Source organism: Tursiops truncatus, chromosome 12, assembly GCF_011762595.2.
Source record: "Tursiops truncatus isolate mTurTru1 chromosome 12, mTurTru1.mat.Y, whole genome shotgun sequence".
Classification (NCBI taxonomy): domain Eukaryota; kingdom Metazoa; phylum Chordata; class Mammalia; order Artiodactyla; family Delphinidae; genus Tursiops; species Tursiops truncatus.
This window is the reverse complement of record NC_047045.1, coordinates 18,212,608-18,230,657: the sequence shown is the minus strand read 5'-3', so window position 1 is coordinate 18,230,657 and position 18,050 is coordinate 18,212,608. Positions and strand designations below refer to the sequence as shown.

General features: G+C 38.1%; 1 protein-coding gene across 3 annotated transcripts in view; it reads left to right on the top strand.

Moving 5' to 3' along the window:
- Positions 1–18,050, top strand: part of ME1 (malic enzyme 1) — a 198,006-nt gene that overhangs the window by 68,037 nt on the left and 111,919 nt on the right. For all 3 annotated transcript variants that reach the window (XM_073789391.1, XM_019929370.3, XM_073789392.1), the window contains exons 4-5: positions 9,657–9,732; positions 11,932–12,093. In XM_073789391.1, coding sequence (XP_073645492.1) covers positions 9,657–9,732; positions 11,932–12,093 — 238 coding nt within the window. The remainder of the gene's footprint in view (positions 1–9,656; positions 9,733–11,931; positions 12,094–18,050) is intronic.

The following is an 18,050-nucleotide window of genomic DNA, read 5'->3' as shown; positions in this document are numbered from 1 at the left end:
TGTGCGTTGGTAATTGGGTCACAGAAGTGACAACAGAGTTATTCAGCTATACGTGGATAGTCCTCTAGTATTTTCTCTGGTGTCTAGCCCTGTGTCATGTCTTTCATAAAATAAATATGAATCTATGATAAATGATGGAATGAGCATCTGAATTTTACTTTTTAATATACACACTATTTACATTAGGGTTGTATTGCTGTGTAACAAGTTAATACAAACTTAGCTGCTTAAGACAACATCTGTTTATTAGCTCGCAGTTCTGAAGGTCAGAATTCTGGCATGGAATGCTTGAATCTATGTTTAGGGTATCACAAGGCTAAAATCGCGGGATCGGCCAGACTGAGTACTCATCCAGGGGCTTACAGAAAAATCTGCTCCCAAGCTTCTTATTCTTGGCAGAATTCAGTTCCTTGTGATTGTAGGACTGAGGTCTCTGTTTCCTTGCTGGCTGTCAGGCCAGGGACGGCTCTCAGCTGCTGGAAGTAGCTCTTATTCTTTGCCACTTGGCGTCCTCTAAGTCTGAAGCAGTGCTTGGAGTCTTTCTCACTCTGAACCTTTGACTTCCCCTTCTGTGACCAGCTGGAGAAATTCTATGCTTTTAACGAGTACAGGCCCTCCCAGATGACCTTGCTACCTGAGGCCCAACTGTGCTAATCATCTGTCACCTAATCAGAGTAAAATCCGTCATGTGCACAGTCCTGGGATGATTCAGGATGTGAACACCAGGGAGATGGGAAATCTTGGGAACATCTTAGAAATCTGCCTACCACACTAATTGTCACTCCTCAGGAGGATTGAGACTAAAAATAGAGCTTTAAACATTTTCTGCAATAAACAAAACGAATTCACAAGATTATCATTGCAGAGCAAAATCAAATAGTTACCCAAAGAAAAATGTCATGCATGTTAGCAATATTAGGGTGTTATGTGGGGGAAAAAACACCTCAAAACCTTACTTTTGGAAGTAGATGACCAGAGGAAATTGGAAATCTACCCTTCTCTTCTAATCTCAATTAAAAAGTTTTTTACTTGTATAATAAATTGGTGTTCAGTAACAAGGATGTCACCTTCCACTGGCACTTGACCTTTCCGCTGGGTCCCTCCCAACCTTTAGACTCTGTCTCTTCCTACGTTTATTTCTAAGCTAAACCAGAATGAAGGCTTAGACCACCTTATTTACCTTTCTTCCAAAGCTCATGTGATCTTATAATTTGTGATTCTTCCTCAGACCTAGTGGCTCTGAAGCTGTCAGTTGGTTCTCTCATTATTTCTTAAGTCTTTTGCTGTCATTCAAATCTGTTGCCCCCATGTTAACACTAAGATCTCAAATTGCTGATCGCTTAGCCGCAGGTTCTCCAAGTCCTACAACTGGGCATTGACTCTGGTTCTTGCTATACTTTCCCAGGGGCTTTCCCCATAAATTGCGATTTCTTCGGTCTGGTCCTTGGCCTTGTCATTTTCAGAAGACTCCCGAAATTATATATATCGACCACATAGCACCTGGGTGTTCTCCAGCCCAGATTCTTTGCTGTACTGCTTTCCCCATCATTGGGTTAGCTAGTGCCAGAATCATATCTGAACTACCTTCCCCCTTTCTTCTTACTTATATTCTATCACTTCTTTTTATTTTTCTGTGAGAAATGTAGAATTCCTGACTTCAAGAGTTCATAATCTAATAGGACAGACATATAAGAAAGTGAAAAATTATATGACAATATGATGTGTTATGTTACAGAAAAGCAGCGGGGGTCTGTGGGATTACAGAGACATTCCAGCTCAGCTTGAATGTCGGTCAGGAAATACTTCCAAGAGGAGGTAACACTTGCACTGTCTCTGATAAGCAATTAGGAGCTAGCGTAGCAGCGAAGAGCAGCGGGGGGGCATTGGAGGGAGGCCTAAAGGAATCCTTTAAAGACCATCCAGAGTTGGAAACTAGATCGTTCTCAGGCTGAACTAGTTGAGCAAATGCCAAGAGCAAAGGAAGCAACCAAAAATGGGAGATAAAGCCAAAAGATGAGATATTCAGCAGAAGCTGAGGCAAAGTGAGCCTTGAAAAGGAGTCCAAGGGTGGGAGCAGAGCAGGGTCCAGAGGCTTCCACTATGCATGAGAGTGAAAAGGAGAACTGTTGCGGAGCCTGGAGAGTGCCAGCATTTAAGGGTTAAGCAGAAACAGGAGACTGTGAAACAGACCAGGAAGAGGCCAGAGAGTGACAGCGGGAGGACAAACTGGGCTTGAGGACAGAGATACTGACGCTTTATTCACTGATGAATAGTGAACGATGGAAGGAAGTTTCTAGGTGGAGAGCTGGAAGCTGGAAGTCTCTACTGTGTCTTCCGAGTGAAAAATGGTGTGGTGTGTGAATCTGATGAGAGTGTAGAAGGGTGGGGATGGGGGACGGGGGAGAAAGGAAGTAGCTCTCGTGGACAATCGCAGAATAACCAGTAGAAGGTCCTCGAGGGAGTCATACTGAGTTATGAGGACCTGGCTGACAGTGGAGAGGCCATGAGGTTTCAGCGGATCTAACACACCCAGCTGAGTGCCCGTCTCAAGCAGCATTCTGCAGTAGGGCTTGAGGAAAGGAGAAGGCAGGTGGATTGATTTAAATTTGGAGGTTTTCTGCAAGGGTGTGATGGGAAGAGAAAAAGTCAAGGGAGTTAAGAATGGTTGGCAGAACAGATAAAAATCTAGCTGAATAAAGAAGGAAGTTCAGTCAGGATAGACTGCTAATTTGGAGGAAAAAAAATAAAAGCAGGTACCAAAAGACAGGAGACATTAATGAGGTCAAAATGTAGTTATATCAGAAGTGTGATATTCAGAAAAGTATGATGTGGGTTAGATCCTCACATCACAGACTATAGTGACATTTCTGATAGATTTAAAGAACTGGATCAAACCTAGAAAAAAAAATTAAAATATAGGAGCATGATTGACGAGGGAGGACTTTGTATACTTAAAAGAAATGTAAGAAATCTGAAAGGAGAAAAATCAATTCGTTTTACTATAAATAAATGGAAAACAACAACAAACAAAAGCGAAAGATGAGAAATTAAGAAACGAATTTGTACAAGTATGATAAGCAAAGGGATAAAAATCCTTCATCTGTAAAGATGGGATCTGGGTTGATATTTCCCAAGTAGCTGTGGATAATTATAGCTTCTTTTTGCACGTCTAGCACCAGTTTTTTTTGTGTTCCTCAGCGATAACAGCAGCAGTCAGTCTGCACCCTCTCTCTGTCTCACGCTTGTCCTGTCTCTGATTAAAAGGGCCGGGAGCCCAGCATGGGGTGTTGGAGCCTGGGCGGGTCAAGAACACCTGTGTAGGAGGGCAGCCTGGAGGATCTGGGTAGGAGAGCGGTACAGCGCCAGGTGTCAGAGCCCCAGCGGGGCAAAGAGGGCATCCGTGTGGGAGGGCTGCCTACTTCAGAGACTGGAACCTTAGCGGAAGTAAGTGGGGTGTGACACAGCGAGAGGGGACAAGATTGGTTTCACACAGGCAGACCCATCAAGTAAGGAAATATATTAAACACGATGGGAGGTAGGTTTCTCGCTCTAGGAGAAAGTTGTTACAAATGTGAACAGGGGAGAATAGTAGAAGGAACCCTGTGTTGTTGGTGGAATTGGAGGTATTGGTGTGAATTTATAGTTTTCAATGTACAGATAGATGAATGGATAGTTATAGAAATAAATAGGTATGCATAAAATGTGTATATATGCGTGTACATACCTGTATGTGTGTACACATGTAGAGTACGTGTGCACACGCACATATTCTCTAGCTCTGCCCATTGAGTCGGCTTGGCAGCCACAACACCCCAGTAACAAGGAGCCCAGTCAGCACTCAGATCTCAATGCTGCTCTCTGCCCAAAGCAACCAGAACGCCTTAGAGAAATTGCTGATCCCAGGGCTGGGTCAGGGTAAGCAAAAGATGAGCTTGGAACCTCTTATACCAGAAAGCAAGGAGGTGCTTAAAGAATGATGGGGATGTGTTGAAAGGACATAGAAGCCAGACTGAAGGGGCTCCCTCTGGCCAAATCTGGGACATTGTAAGCACTCAATAAATAATGTTTGCAGCAGATTAGAACCTACTGAGTAAAATAACAAACACAAGCCCACATTGATATGCATAAATTTAGAGTTGAATGGAGGAATAGGGTATTTACAGAGTTTTGAAGAATCTTCCCATAAAATACTTGTTAATTACAAAGGGAAAAAAGAGCATCTTTGCAGTGAGGAAGCCTGGAAGGCACCACGTTAATCAAGTGATCAAAGTGAACATCATCAATAATGGGAGGAAGGAAGAACAGCGCCGCCTGTTAGGTTGCAAGGAGAAGAAGCCAGCATCACTTCCGTGACCTTCCTGCAAAAGATGTTATAGTCTGAATCAAATCGTGAGGAATCACCACCTAAATCCAGATTGCAGGACAGTCTACAAAAACACTGACTTATAACTTCAAAAGTATTAAGGTCATGGAAGTCAAGGAAAGACTGAGGAAATGTTTTAGGTTGAACAGGACCAAGAAACATGACAACTAATTACAGCACAGGATTTTGAACTAGGCTCTTTTGTTATGAAGGATGAATGGTGAAATGTGTCTGAAGATTATATGATAGTAATGTATCAGTAGTAATTTTCTGATTATAATTATAATTATGTAGGAGAATATTTTTGTTTGTAATGCACTCAGTTATTTGGTGATGAGGCATCATGCTGGCTACTTAGCTCACAAATAGTTCAGGAAAAAACAATTTTTTTTTTAAAGGGGGGGTTCTTTTTTTAAAATAAATTTATTTATTTTTGGCTGCGTTGGGTCTTCGTTGCTATGTGCGGGCTTTCTCTAGTTATGGTGAGCGGGGGCTACTCTGTTGTGGTGCGCGGGCTTCTCTTGTTGCGGAGCATGGGCTCTAGGCGCGTGGGCTTCAGTAGTTGTGGCTCACGGGCTTAGTTGCTCTGTGGCATGTGGGATCTTCCCGGATCAGGGCTCAAACCTGTGTCCCTTGCATTGGCAGGCGGATTCTTAACCACTGCACCACCAGGGAAGTCCCGAAAAAACAATTCTTTGTAATATACTTGGGAGAATTCTTTAAGCATTTACTGAAGGATAGAATAATATTGACCCATGCCTTGAAAAAAAATTTTTATTGACGTATAGTTGATTTACAATGTCGTGTTCATATCTCCTTTACAGTAAAGTGATTCAGTTATATGTAGATACATTCTTTTTCATATTCTTTTCCATTATGATTTGTCACAGGATATTAAACATAGTTTCCTGTGCTCTACAGTAGGACCTTGTTGTGTATCTATTCTATATATAATAGTTTGCCTCTGCTAATCCCAAACTCCCGATCGTTCCCTCCCCACTGGCAACCACAAGTCTGTTCTTTGTGCCTGTGAGTCTGTTTCTGTTTCATAGATATGTTCATTTGTGTTGTATTTTAGATTCCACATATGGGTGATATCATATGGTATTTGTCTTTCTCTTTTGGACTTATTTTGCTTAGTATGATAATCTCTAGGTCCATCCATGTTGCTGCAAATGGCATTATTTCATTCTTTTTTATGGCTGAGTAATATCCCACTGTATAGATGTACCACATCTTCTTTATCCATTCATCTGTCAGTGGCCATTTAGGTTGTTTCCATGTCTTGGCTATTATGAATAGTGCTGGTGTGAACATAGGGGTGCATGTATCTTTTCGAATTATAGTTTTGTCTGAATATATGCCCAGGAGTGGGATTGCTGGATCATATGGCAGCTCTATTTTTAGTTTTTTGAAGACCCTCCATAGTGTTTTCCATAGTGGCTGCACCAATTTACATTCCCACCAACAGTGTAGGAGGGTTTGCTTTTCTCCACATCCTCTCCAGCATTTGTTATTTGTAGACTTTATAATGATGGCCATTCTGACTGAGGTGAGGTGATACCTCATTGTAGTTTTGATTTGCATTTCTCTAATGATTAGTGATGATGTGCATCTTTTCATGTGCTTTTTTTGGCATCTGTATGTCTTCTTGATACATGCCTTCTTAACATTTCCTCCGTTGACTTCCCCTGACTTTAGAAACACTGGTTGTCCTACCTGTTAGATTGTTTTTTTCTCGTGGACTCTTCTTAGTCACCTATTCTAGTATAGGTACTAATTTGTAATGTTTTCTCCTTGACCTTCTCCTCTTTCTCCTTTAGTAATTTCTTCCATTCCTTTCAACTCTAGGCATATGACTTAACTCTGCATCTTCATCCTAGATTTCTCCTGATCTAGGTTTCTCCTGACTTCTGTTTTACCTGAACTTAGCTTTCTTTAGTACGTCTTTTCTCATCAGCCCAGACCTGCTGGTATAACTCAACTTTAGGTTAACCCCTGGAGCTCACTAATGCATACTCAAATTTTGTGAAAAATATGGGGTTTAATTTTCTTCAGCTTCTGCAAGAGAGGATTATTATTGAAAACTGTAGAATGATTGCCTTCTCCACTGGGTAGGAGAGAGTCATGAACCCATTTCCATAAGAAAGTATAAATCTAGTTACAATAGAAAGTTGCATGTTAGAAAATGAACTCTATTTTGATACGAAATAAATTTCATTAGAGATGTTATGTGAGACAACATGAAGTAAGAATATTATCTAACAAATCTGTTTTGAGAGTGGAATATATACAGTGGCAGAGGTTATGAGAAAAGTTTGAACTGCGTATATGAGAAAATGATCCACATTTTAGAATTATCTCAGCTCTAACATGAAATAGACACAAAAGTACGAGTATTTTAATTGGCATGTTTAATATACTTTGAATAAAGATTAAATATTTTAAACAAATTGATCAACAAGAAATTGGACCAAGAAAAGGTTTTTATTGTAATTCCATTCATTTAAAAATATCATTCATAAATAACTTTCTTGTCTAAACTTTTCATTTTATAAATATGTATATATTTAAGTATGTTCAGATTAATGTTTCATATCCAATTTTATACCAGGAAGCATGAGTCATTTCTGTGCTGAAATACCTTTGGATATCTCATTAGATTTCTGATCAAAGAGACATTCCAGGAAGTTTTAGAAATTATTCTATCAAAATGCTTGACTTTGGTGGAACATTACAGATTCTTCATTTTATTGAGCTCTCTCCAAGAGTAAGCACTTTTGTACAAATGAATCTGCTGAATGCAAGAGATTACAGGTGTCCAAATGGCTCTCCCACTGAAGTTGTACTCATATATTTGTTTAATTAACTTTGGCATTTAATTGATGCAAATTTTAGTAAATTCATTGTCCCTCTTGTTTAAAAAGAATGATACTATTTCCTGAGACCAGTGTTACTTAGAAAACCTTGGCTAACTAACAAGTTCCCAAGGAACATTATTTAATGGTATATTGCCAAGAACATCTTAGATAATTCAACAAAATTGCCTTCTTTAAAAAGTCCAACCATATTTCATTTAAATTTGACAGTTATTTATTGAGATCTTTAATGTTGATTGCATAGTTGGGTGTGACAGGGATCCAAAAGAAATATATAACTTATAAAGAGCTTATAGTCATTTTGGAGAAACCAAATAACTTCAAATGAAACAGCAAAAATAAACAGGAAAGGATACAATTTAGTGCCAACTTGGTAAATTAATGTTTTTGTTGAATCAGACAGTCGTCAGTAATCCGCCTGTGGTACTTACTATCATAATATAATTTTTGGTTACTTAATAAGTCATAATAAGTCTGGGTTTACTTCATGTTTTCTGTACGTAAAACCTTTTTTTGAATCCGGAAGGCTTATTTTTTCAGCACTGAAGCCAGCACGTGTTGCACACATCCTATGCGCCAACACACTTACAGGCACTGGGCGTACAAATGTGAACAAAATAATCACGGTCCTTAAGGACCTTGCTGCTCTGTGTGTGTGTGTGTCCTGGGGGGCGGTGAGGAGACCGCCAGCCAACACGCGAGGAAATTGTCAAGGGGAGTTCAGATGCTTTATACGCAAAACGACACTGGTGAAAATAGCAGGGTGGAGGTGCTTGGACTGCTGTTATCAGAGAAGGCCTGTCTGAGGAGCTCAGGTCTGAGTTGAGGCCTGAATGATGCGAGGGGTTAGGCACGTAGTTAGATTTACAGTTTGGAGCTCAAGGGAGTGGTCTCGGTTGAAGATAGAAGTTTGAAAATCTTCATTGTGGGCATGACACTGAAAGCCACGTCAGTCACAGTTGGGACATCGAGTAGGGTGAGTTGAGAGCTGACCTCTGACTTTATCAGCTGTCAGTCGGCAGTCACTTTGGGAAGAGTTGTTTTTGTGGAGAAGTGAGGAGGAAAGGCCTAATTAACAGGGTCAAGAGAGAATGGGAGGTAAGGATACAAAGGCAGTAAGAATACACACAAGTCTTTGAAGCGTTTTGCCGTGAAGGAGAGAGAGTAGAAGGGTGGTGGCCGTAAACAGTGCTGGACATTTGTCGTGTGTGGTGCCCTGCATTTGAGTCGTGTTTAACGATGCTAAGGCAAAACTTTTAAGTGAGGTTAAGACATCTACAAATTTCTTATTTTAATTTTTAAAGTTCCTTGTTAAGCTTTCATAGGAAATGCAGGGCTGTCAGAGAGCAGTGTTAAAGACTGCGAGTTAAAGTTGAGAGTCTGAAGAACAGAGTTGCAAACAACTGAGACCACAAATCGAAGAATCAAGTGAATCCGAACTCTGCCAGCGGGGGAGTTTGCAGCAAAGTAAGGGTTTATTGCAGGGCGCCAAACAAGGAGGTGGGAGACAAGCCTGGTCTTTGAGTTGTGGGTGTTTTTAAAGGGGAAGAACATAGAGGCTGGGCTTTTAATCATTGTCCTGTGACATTTCTTAATCGTAGTTTTTGGAGTCAGGATGCTTCTGGTTTAGGGTTCTCTGGCCAGGTGGTCCGTGGCTTGGAGGTCTGTTAGCTCATCTTGCCCTGGAGAAACAGTTTGTATGTTAATAATGATATCTATAATAACAGTTTTAGTACATCAACTATGTTATCAACATGACTTTTAGCATCTGACTCTGGTTGTTTGGTGTTCAGTTAGCACAGGATTGAGGTTAGAGGAGACAAGAAAAGAATAAAGTTTTGGCTAGAGAGATTAATCATAAACTTGGTAAGGGAACTTGGTTTTGGGGGGTCTCGGTTTCAGGGTTTCCTAAGTAACTTCTACATGAAAGGACTGCTCAGCGTGTCTGTCACTTCAGTCCTCCCCATAAGGGTCTTGTCTTCACACTGTGAATACGTAATAATGGAATATACACTGAAAATCCCTATGTACATAGGCCTCACGCTGTTTTTCAACGTGCTTTTACGTGTATTATCTTATTTAATGAAGACCGTGAATAAATCTGTGTGTGGAAATGATAATGCTATTTAAATTCTCTGTGTATAAAAATAGTGAATATTTCTTTAATTAAAAAGTATTTAAGAATATGTACTATAAGAGTGAAGCTACCTTTATTGTAGATGTTGATATATCATTTAAAATAATTTCTCCCTTACTTATAAGATTCTTGCCCCATATGTGTTTAAGGCAATAATTTTCACTAGTTTGATAAAAATGGAGATATATTACATGGATTTGAAAATTAAAAAAAAAATTCGTGATAGTGTGACAAGTCTGAAGTAAATTGAAATTACTCCTTTTTTTTTTCCTGTCAGAGGTCTCTTTATTAGTATCCATGATCGAGGGCATATTGCTTCTGTTCTTAATGCATGGCCAGAAGATGTCATCAAGGTAAGTTAGTTATCACGTTTTCCCACTGTGGTACATTTGTTCTTTTCCCTATCCCATAACAGGCTGACACTTTTCACCATGCTATGTAGCCTTCACCAGCTTTTCTATTTATATCCCTTTGACTTTTGCATAGTGGATTAATTTTATTCTGATACCATTTGGATTCTAAGTGTCACCATTATTTCCATCAGACTTCTTAGTGTTTCTTTATTCATTGTAAGTTATGAAAAGTGTTGACAAAATGTTGAAGTAGTGTCTGAATTTCTTTGAGCAAACTCCTTTTTCTTTTGTGTTTAATCATCCACTAAGAGGAATCAAGGCAGGCAAAAATCTTAATCCATTTCCTTTATCGTGGTGACCTGAAGTATCTAACTTGACTCCCCTCTGGGAGTGAGCTAATGAAAATAGAATAATGATAGTATCTACCGTTTGGTAGCTTTCTGAGTGAGCCACTTTACCTGGATTAACTCATGTAGTATCATGATAATTCCATGAGGAGAGGAAGGCACAGGTGGGTTACATAGTAGTGCATGGTGGTGGTGGGAATTGAATGCAGGTGTCTCAAGTTGCCTTCTCCGAAACAGCCTAGCATATTGACCCTTTTCAATGAGACACGGAAAATTTGACAAAGATCAACTTTATGGAGTATGCAGAAATAATTTTCACCCACTTTTGGGTGAAATGTATATATGTATTTTTAAGTTAGTTAACAGTACATATATACATGTACACATTTACTTTTAAGGCAGGTCTTTAAGAGCTGCACAATGTAGGTGAACAGAAAACTAAATGAAAAGCCCTCAAACTTTTAAAATATATGTTCTGCATTATAGTGTGGTAGAAAAACACTGCACTAGGAGTTAACACACTCGGGTCCTGGTTCTTTGATATTAATGAGGTAAATCACTGTAGGCAAATTATTTCAGTTCACTTATCTTCGGTTTCCTAATCTGTAAGAGGGATAGACTGAATGTAGTCCAAATTCCCCTTTGCTTCTAAAATGCTATGACTCTGTACATTAGTCCTTACGATAATAATAGTACTAATATTTATAATTTTTTTGAGAATTCGTAATATACCAGGTAATACGGTAAGTTCTTTGTTTATCATGATTTCATTGTATTGAATCATAGATTTATTCAATTAATTAATGTTTTTGATGGTTTACTATGTGCCAAATGCTGTGCTAGATGTTGGTGTGCAGTAGTGAGCACAACAGAGTTGGCTCCTAATTTTATGCAGCTACTCTGAAAAGTATATTTATCATTTGCATTTTTATAAATAAGAAACAGAAGCTTTAATTCATCAGTTTATCTAAGGTCAAATAACTGACATTTTTTTCTAGGCTCCATGGATATGACAAGTGTAGCAGTTTGTAGAAAATCTAATAAATTGTGTTTCACAAAATTGGTTTTGCTTAAATTCATGTAATGGCCATGAATCACAGAATACAGATGAAAGATGCATTAATTTCAATAAAGATAACAAAGTACTTAGCATTAAAATCTCCACATGATTAAAATGTATGCTTTGTAGATCTTCAGGATGATTAGAAATAAACTAAACAATAAAATAAACTAAACTAAAATTGTCTAGTGGTACTCTACTATCAGGTAAGAGTAGTAATAGACTGTGCTTGGCATATTTCAAAGATGGTAGAACAGTATCCTATGTTATAGGAGTTAAAGAGGATGGATCAACATTGTTGTGAAATTAGGAGGATGCATAAACTAAAGATCAGAGCACTGGGGACTCCTGAGCAATGATTTAACCATGGACTCTCCTAATGGTACTCAAAGTGGATGTGACTAGTTTCAAAGCTGTTCTAAGGTTCACTTTAGTTCCCAGTTTGAGCTCTTATTTACCTGTACTCTGCCCACTTACTCCTCCTGATTGAAGACTGAATTATTTGAGTTGTTTGAATCTTTATGGGCATACCTTGTCTTCTTTTCTCAACAACCAAACAATCATATGTATGTATTTTAAAAATACATTTGAAATGCATATATCAAATTATTTATTCTCCCCAGTCTTCCACACTTAATGATCATATAAAATCTTTTCCATGTATATTCAATTTATGCTTTTTGACAGCTTAGTATTTCATTGCATAAATGTTAACTTCAGAAACAGAGAGTAGGAACGATGCCCCGGAATTTGCAAACATCTGTTAATAGATATTTTTTCTTTTTCTTTGAGGCTATTGTGGTGACTGACGGAGAGCGTATTCTTGGCCTGGGAGACCTTGGCTGTAATGGGATGGGCATCCCCGTGGGTAAACTGGCTCTGTATACAGCTTGTGGAGGGATGAATCCTCAACAATGTCTGCCTGTCATGCTGGACGTGGGAACAGAAAATGAGGTAAACAATTTAAGTCTATAACACAGCTCTACACCTTAAAAAATAGTACCCTATTTCTGCATTTTGAGATTATTTCAGAAACTTAATGAAATTCATCTTTTTTGTTTGGTTCTTTCTCCTCAAACCCATCCCCCAAGTCTTGTAAAGAAATTATTCTTTTGCTTTTCCTTTCCGCTTCCCCTTTTCTGTAATGTGATTAAGTTTTTAGCAGCTTCTTTAGTGTTTTAGTATCCTTTGATGAGCACTTAACACCATTATTCTATGGAGTATATGTTTTACTTTAGGATATCCTCGTTACTTTTTAAAAAATTATTTTTATACTAGGCAGGAACTAATCCCAAAGAATTTATTAAGTTTAGTCAGTCTGAAATCTTGTTCTAAAAATCTGTATTGAGTTTGTGGTAGATGATTTGGAGTTTAGCATTTCTTTTTCCTGCATCGATATTTTAGAATCTTAAGGTTATATATCAAGTAGTACATATTTTTGCTCATCTGTAATTGCTAATATTTGGATTAGTTGTGAGTGATACTATAAATTAAAGGTAGAGGTTTATGAAATAGAAATGAAAAATAATGGTCAGTTAAGATAGACTTTTCAAAAGTTGCATGTAAATATCAAACCTAGATCTTTATCATGTTGAGGTATATTCTCTCTGTACCCACTTTTTGATAGTTTTTATCATAAATGGCTGTTGAATTCTGTTAAAAGTCTTTTTGGCATCTGTTGAGATGATCATATGATTCTTTTTTTTAAAATCAATTTTATTTATTTATTTATTTATGCCTGCGTTGGGTCTTCATTGCTGTGCACGGGCTTTCTCTAGTTGCAGTGAAGGGGGGGCTACTCTTCATTGCAGTGTGAGGGCTTCTTCTTGTGGTGGCTTCTTTTGTTGTGGAGCACGGACTCTAGGCCTGTAGGCTTCAGTAGCTGTGGCTCGCGGGCTCTAGAGTGCAGGCTCAGTAGTTGTGGCGCACGGGCTTAGTTGCTCTACGGCATGGGATCTTCCCGGACTAGGGCTTGAACCCATGTCCCCTGCATTGGCAGGCGGATTCTTAACCACTGTGCCACCAGGGAAGTCCCAATCATATGATTTTTTTATTGTTCAATTTGTTAATGTGGTATCTCACATTAATGTGTTACATCACATTGATTTGCAGATGTTGAACCATACTTGCATTCCTGGGATAAATCCCACTTGATCATGGTGTTTGATCCTTTTAATGTATTGTTGAATTTGTTTTGCTAATATTTAGTTAAGGATTTTTGCTTCTATGTTCATCAGTGATATTGGCCTGTAATTTTCTTTTTGTGTTTGTGACATCCTTGTCTGATTTTTGTATCAGGGTGATAGTGGCCTTGTAGAATGAGCTTGGAAGCATTCCTTTCTTTTCAAGTTTTTGGAATAGTTTGAGATGGTTAGGTGTTACCTCTTCTTTAAATGTTTTATAGAATTTTCCTGTGAAGGCTTACGGTCCTGGACTTTCGTTTGTTGGGAGTTTTATTTTTATTATTATTGATTTAATTTCATTACTTGTAATAAGTCTTTTCGTATTTTATATTTCTTCCTGATTCAGTTTTTGGGAGACGTAAATTTCTAGGAATTTATCCATTTCTAATAGGTTGTCCATATTACTGGCATGTGATTGTTCATGTAATCTCTTACGATCCTTTGTATTTCCGTGGTGTCTGTTGTAACTTCTCATCTTTCATTTCTGATTTTACCTATTTGGGCCCTTTCTCTTTTTTTCTTGATGAGTCTGGGTAAAGGTTTATTAATTTTGTTTATCTTTACAAAATACCTTATTTTCATTGGTCTTCTATGTTTTTTTAGTCTCAATTTCATTTATTTCTGCTCTGATCTTTATGATTTCTTTCCTTCTACTAACTTTGGGTTTTGTTCTTTCTTCTTTCTATAGTTCCTTGAGGTGTAAGGTTAGATGGTTTATTTGAGATTTTTCTTGTTTCCTGAGGTAGGCGTGTATAGCTATAAACTTTCCTCTTAGAAATGCTTTTGCTGGATACCATAGGGTTTCTTTATCGAGGTATAGTTGATTTACAATATTATATAAGTTTCAGGTGTCTAGCATAGTAATTCACAGTTTTTAAAGGTTATATCACATTTACAGTTATTATAAAATATTGGCTATAGTCCCTGTGTTGTACAATATGTCCTTGTAGCTTATTTATTTTATACATAGTAGTTTTGAACTCTTAAGCTCCTACCCCTCTCTTGTCCCTCACCCCTTCTCTCTTCTCACTGATAACCACTAGTTTGTTCTCTATATCTATGATTCTGTTTCTTTTATATTCACTAGTTTGTTTTATTTTTGAGATTCCACATATAAATGATATACAGTATTTGTCTTTCTCTGTCAAACTTATTTCACTTAGCATAATACCCTCCAAGTCCGTCCATGTTGTTATAAAAGGCAAAAGTTCATTCTTCTTATGGCTGAGTAGTATTCCATTGTATATATATATGCCACATCTTTATCCATTCATCTGTTGATGGATACTTAGGTTGCTTCCATATCTTGGCAATCGTAAATAATGCTGCTATGAACATTGGGGTGCATGTATTTTTTCGAATTAGTGTTTTTGTTTTCTTCGGATATATACCCAGCAGTGGAATTGCTGGGTCATTTGGTAGTTTTGTTTTTAGTCTTTTGAGAAACCTCCATAGTGTTTTCCACAGTGGCTGCACCAATTTACACTCCCACCAAAAGTGTACGAGGGTTCCCTCTTCTCCACATCCTCACCAACATTTGTTGTTTGTGGTCTTTTTGATGACAGCCATTCTGACAGGTGTGAAGTGATGTCCCATTGTGGCTTTAATGTGCATTTCTCTGATGATTAGTCATGCTAAGTCATGCTAAGCATTGTTTCATGTGTCTGTTGTCCATCTCCCTGTCTTCTTTGGAAAAATGTCTACTCATTTCTTCTGCCCATTTTTTAATTGGGTTGTTTATTTATTTTTGCTGTGTTGGGTCTTCGTTTCTGTGCGAGGGCTTTCTCTAATTGTGGCAAGCAGGGGCCACGCTTCATCGCGGTGCGCGGGCCTCTCACTATCGCAGCCTCTCTTGTTGCAGAGCACGGGCTCCAGACGCGCAGGCTCAGTAGTTGTGGCTCACGGGCCTAGTTGCTCTGCGGCATGTGGGATCCTCCCAGACCAGGGCTCGAACCTATGTCCCCTGCATTAGCAGGCAGATTCTCAACCACTGCGCCATCAGGGAAGCCCCCCGGGTTGTTTTTTTAATATGAGCTGTGTATATATTTTGGATGTTAATCTTTTATTGGTTATATCATTTGCAGATATTTTCTTCCATTCATTAGGTTGTCTTTTTGTTTTGTTGATGGTTTTCTTTCCTGAGCAAAAGCTTTTAAGCTTAATTAGGTCTCATTAGTTTATTTTTGCTTTTGTTTCCTTTAGGAGACAAATTCAAAAAAATCTTGCTATAATTTATGTCAAAGAGTGTTCCACCTACATTTTCTTTTAGGAGTTATATGGTTTCTTGTGTTACATTTAGGTCTTGAATCCATTTTTTTTTTCTTTTTTTTTTTTTTTTGCGGTATGCGGGCCTCTCACTGTCGCGGCCTCTCCCTTTGCGGAGCACAGGCTCCGGACGCGCAGGCTCAGCGGCCATGGCTCACGGGCCCAGCCGCTCTGCGGCATGTGGGATCTTCCCAGACCAGGGCACGAACCCGTGTACCCTGCATCGGCAGGCGGACTCTCAACCACTGTGCCACCAGGGAAGCCCTTGAATCCACTTTGATTTTAGTTTTGTGTAAGATATTAGAGAATGTTCTAATTTCATTCTTGTACACGTAGCTGTTCAGTTTTCCCAGCACCACTTATTCAACAGCCTGTCTTTTCTCCATTTCATATTCTTGCCTCCTTTGTCATAGATTAATTGACCACAAGTATGTGCGTTTATTTCTGAGCTCTCTATTCTGTTCCATTGATTTATGCATCTGTTTTTGTGCCAGTATCATACTGTTTTGATTATTGTAGCTTTTAATATAATCTGAGGTCAGGGAGCCTGATTCCTCCAACTCTGTTCTTTCTGAAGATTGTGCTGGCTATCTGAGGTCTTTTGTGTTTCCATACAAAGTTTTAAAATTATTTATTCTAGTTCTGCGAAAAATGCCCTTGGGATTGCATTGAATGTATACACTGCCTTGGGTAGTATGGTCATTTTAACTATTAATTCTTCCAATCCATGAACACGTTATATCTTTCCATATGTTTGTGTTCAATTTCTTTCATCAGTGTCTGATAGCTTTCTGAGTACAGGTCTTTTACCTCCTTAGGTAGGTTTATTCCTAGATATTTTATTCTTTTTGATGTGATGGTAAATGGAATTGTTTCCTTAATTTCTCTTGATGATCTTTTGTTGTTAGTGTATAGGAATGCAAGAGATTTCTCTGTATTAGTTTTGTATACTGCAACTTTACCAAATTCATTGATGAGCTCTAGTAATTTTCTGGTAGCATCTTTAGGATCTTCTATGTATAGTATCATGTCATCTGCAAACAGTGAAAGTTTTAATTCTTCTTTTCCAATTTGGATTCCTTTTATTTATTTTTCTTCTGTGATTGCCGTGGCTAAGACTTCCAAAACTATATTGAATAAAAGTGGCGACAGTGGACATCCTTGTCTTGTTCCTGATCTTAAGAGGGAATGCTTTCAGCCTTTCACCACTGAGAATGATGTTAGCTGTGGGTTTGTCATATATGGCCTTTATTATGTTGAGGTAAGTTCCCTGTATGCCCATTTTTGGAGAGATTTTTAGCATAAATAGGTGTTGAATTTTGTCAAAAGCTTTTTCTGCATCTATTGAGATGATTATGTGGTCTTTATTCTTCAGTTTGATAATGTGATGTATCACACTGATTGATTTGCGAATATTGAAGAATCCTTGCATCCCTGGGATAAATCCCACTTGATCATGGTGTACGATCCTTTTACTGTATTGTTGGGTTAGGTTTAATAGCATTTTTTTGAGGGTTTTTGCTTCTGTGTTCATCAGTGACATTGGCCTGGAATTTTTTTTTTTTGTGATGTCTTCATCTGATTTTGGTATCAGGCTGATGCTGGCCTTGTAGATGGAGTTTGGAAGTGTGCCTTCCTCTGTAGTTTTTTGGAATAGTTTGAGAAGGAATGGTGTTCAGTCTTTTCTAAATGTTTGGTAGAATTCATCGTAGAAGCCATTTGATCTTGGTGGGAGTTTTAAAATTACTGATTCAATTTCATTACTGGTAATAGGTCTGTTTACATTTTCTACTTCTTCCTGGTTTAGTCTTGGGAGATTGTACATTTCTAGGAATTTGTTCATTTCTTCTAGGTTGTCCATTTTATTTGTTTGTCATAGTCTCTTATGATCCTCTGTATTTCTGCAGTGTTGGTTGTAATTTCTCCTTTTTCATGTCCGATTTTATTGATTTGGGCCTTCTCCCTTTTTTTTTCTTGAGGAGTCTGGCTAAAGGTTTATCAATTTTGTTTATCTTTTCAAAGAACCAGTTCTTAGTTTTGTTGATCTCTTCTTTTCTTTCTTTATTTCTTTTTTAAGTTTCTATTTTATTTATTTCTGCTCTGACCTTTATGATTTCTTTCCTCCCACTAACTTTGAGTTTTGTTTGTCCTTTTGTAGCTCCTTTGGGTGTAAGGTTGGGTTGTTTGTTTGAGATTTTTCTTGTTTCCTGAGGGAAGCTTATATCAATATAAACTTCCATCTGAGAACTGCTTTTCTTCATCCCATAGATTTTGGATCATTTGTGTTTTCATTTTCATTTGTCTCCAGGTATTTTCTGGTTTCCTCTTTGATTTCTTCAGTGATCCATTGGTTGTTTAGTAGCATATTGTTTAGCCTCCACGCGTTTGTGGTTTTTGCTCTTTTTTTCCTTGTAGTTGATTCCTGGTCTTAGAGCATTGTGGTTAGAAAATATGCTTGATATG